Source organism: Caenorhabditis remanei, chromosome X, assembly GCF_010183535.1.
Source record: "Caenorhabditis remanei strain PX506 chromosome X, whole genome shotgun sequence".
NCBI lineage: Eukaryota > Metazoa > Nematoda > Chromadorea > Rhabditida > Rhabditidae > Caenorhabditis > Caenorhabditis remanei.
In genome coordinates, this window is record NC_071333.1 from 14,490,089 (window position 1) to 14,491,703 (window position 1,615).

General features: G+C 41.1%; 1 protein-coding gene across 1 annotated transcript; it reads right to left on the bottom strand.

Moving 5' to 3' along the window:
* Window positions 1–715: 715 nt before the first annotated feature.
* On the bottom strand, window positions 716–1,227 carry GCK72_024876 (uncharacterized protein; the record flags this gene model as incomplete). Its single annotated transcript, XM_053736093.1, has 3 exons — window positions 716–900; window positions 952–1,105; window positions 1,156–1,227. The coding sequence occupies 3 exons, from the start codon at window positions 1,225–1,227 to the stop codon at window positions 716–718; spliced, it is 411 nt and encodes a 136-aa protein (XP_053579659.1).
* Window positions 1,228–1,615: the final 388 nt, after the last annotated feature.

A 1,615-nucleotide genomic window follows, 5' to 3' on the forward strand; every position in this document is an offset into this window, starting at 1 on the left:
ATTTTTGTGAGGTGACGAGTGCTATGCCAAATTTATCTGTTTACCCACTTCACTACTCTTTTATTTTATGTATGTCTCAAATGTATACTCCAATTTTGTCAAGTTCAATTATTCCATTCCATCTGTTCAATAAATATTTACTTGACAACACACACCTTAATGTTCCGGCAAAAAATCAACAAACGTTTCCAAAAATTTTTTTTTAAAGTAGCGGCGGAGTGCAGAACCAAACTAATATTGCTTGCTCAGCAGCCACTCTAACCACTATACCACAGGAAACGAAGAGACGTAAGAGTGAAAAAAACGTTTTCACCGGAAAATTTGATTGTGTTTACCCAAACAGCGCATACGCCAGAGTTAATTTGTTAGAAGTCAAAAATCATGTTTTCCCAGCTGCCACTATGGTGATTTCAAAGATACCACATTATGTTACCTTTAGGTAACAATTATACAAAAAGTAATCTGATGAGCAACATTTCTGGTAGATTTGAATGTTCCAAACTACATCCTTTTTGACAGATTTTTTGAAATTCTCAAAACATTCGTGAAGTATTAACTTCTCACTCTTGATTTATTGAATTTAGGTTTTTGAAACATGAAAGGAATTTTAAAGGAAAGTACAGAAAAGTGGTGAGATTGGGAGATTACATTGAAAATGGGTTTGATTGGAGATACATTAGTATAACATTAGTGAGAGATGATTTAGGTGAGAGGCTTATGCGCGTTCTCCACGGATGCGGCGAGCCAACTGGATGTCCTTTGGCATGATGGTGACGCGCTTGGCGTGGATGGCGCACAAGTTGGTGTCTTCGAAGAGACCGACGAGGTAGGCCTCAGAAGCCTCCTGGAGTGCACCAATGGCAGCCGACTGGAAGCGGAGATCGGTCTTGAAGTCTTGTGCTGAAAAAAGTTGGTTTTGTTTGAATAGCGCATCGATTTTTTTTCTCTTACCGATCTCACGAACAAGACGTTGGAATGGGAGCTTGCGGATGAGAAGCTCAGTCGACTTCTGGTAACGACGAATCTCACGAAGAGCGACGGTTCCTGGACGATAACGATGTGGCTTCTTGACTCCTCCGGTGGTTGGAGCCGACTTGCGAGCCGCCTAAAATTTATCGATTTTTGCGACTCGCTTTTCTCGTTGTTTCGATATACCTTGGTGGCAAGCTGCTTACGTGGAGCCTTTCCTCCAGTTGATTTACGAGCGGTTTGCTTGGTACGAGCCATTGGTTCACCTGAAGCAATAAATTTAAGTTATGAGGAGCAAAAAAGGTAAAAAGTGGGTGAGAAAGGATATCAGCTATCAGAATGAAGAACGGACTGCGCAAGGCAGAGAAAACGAGAAGGAGAGGGAGAGAGACTTATTATGCGACTCGAGGCGACCGCGTTGCCGACCGCTTCGCATCAAGTAGTGAGAGTTGGAAATCTTGTGACTGGGTCGAAATATCATCCATCTAAAGCTTTGTTATTCATAACAGATTTTGGGAGACTGAAAGAGTTTGCATACAAATAAGCAGATTTGAGAAAGACTGATATTTAGTGGAATTAATGGCTTTGGGGTGTGTTTTAATGAACTTTCGATTGAGTCAACCAATTCTGAAATGTAAATGTTGGT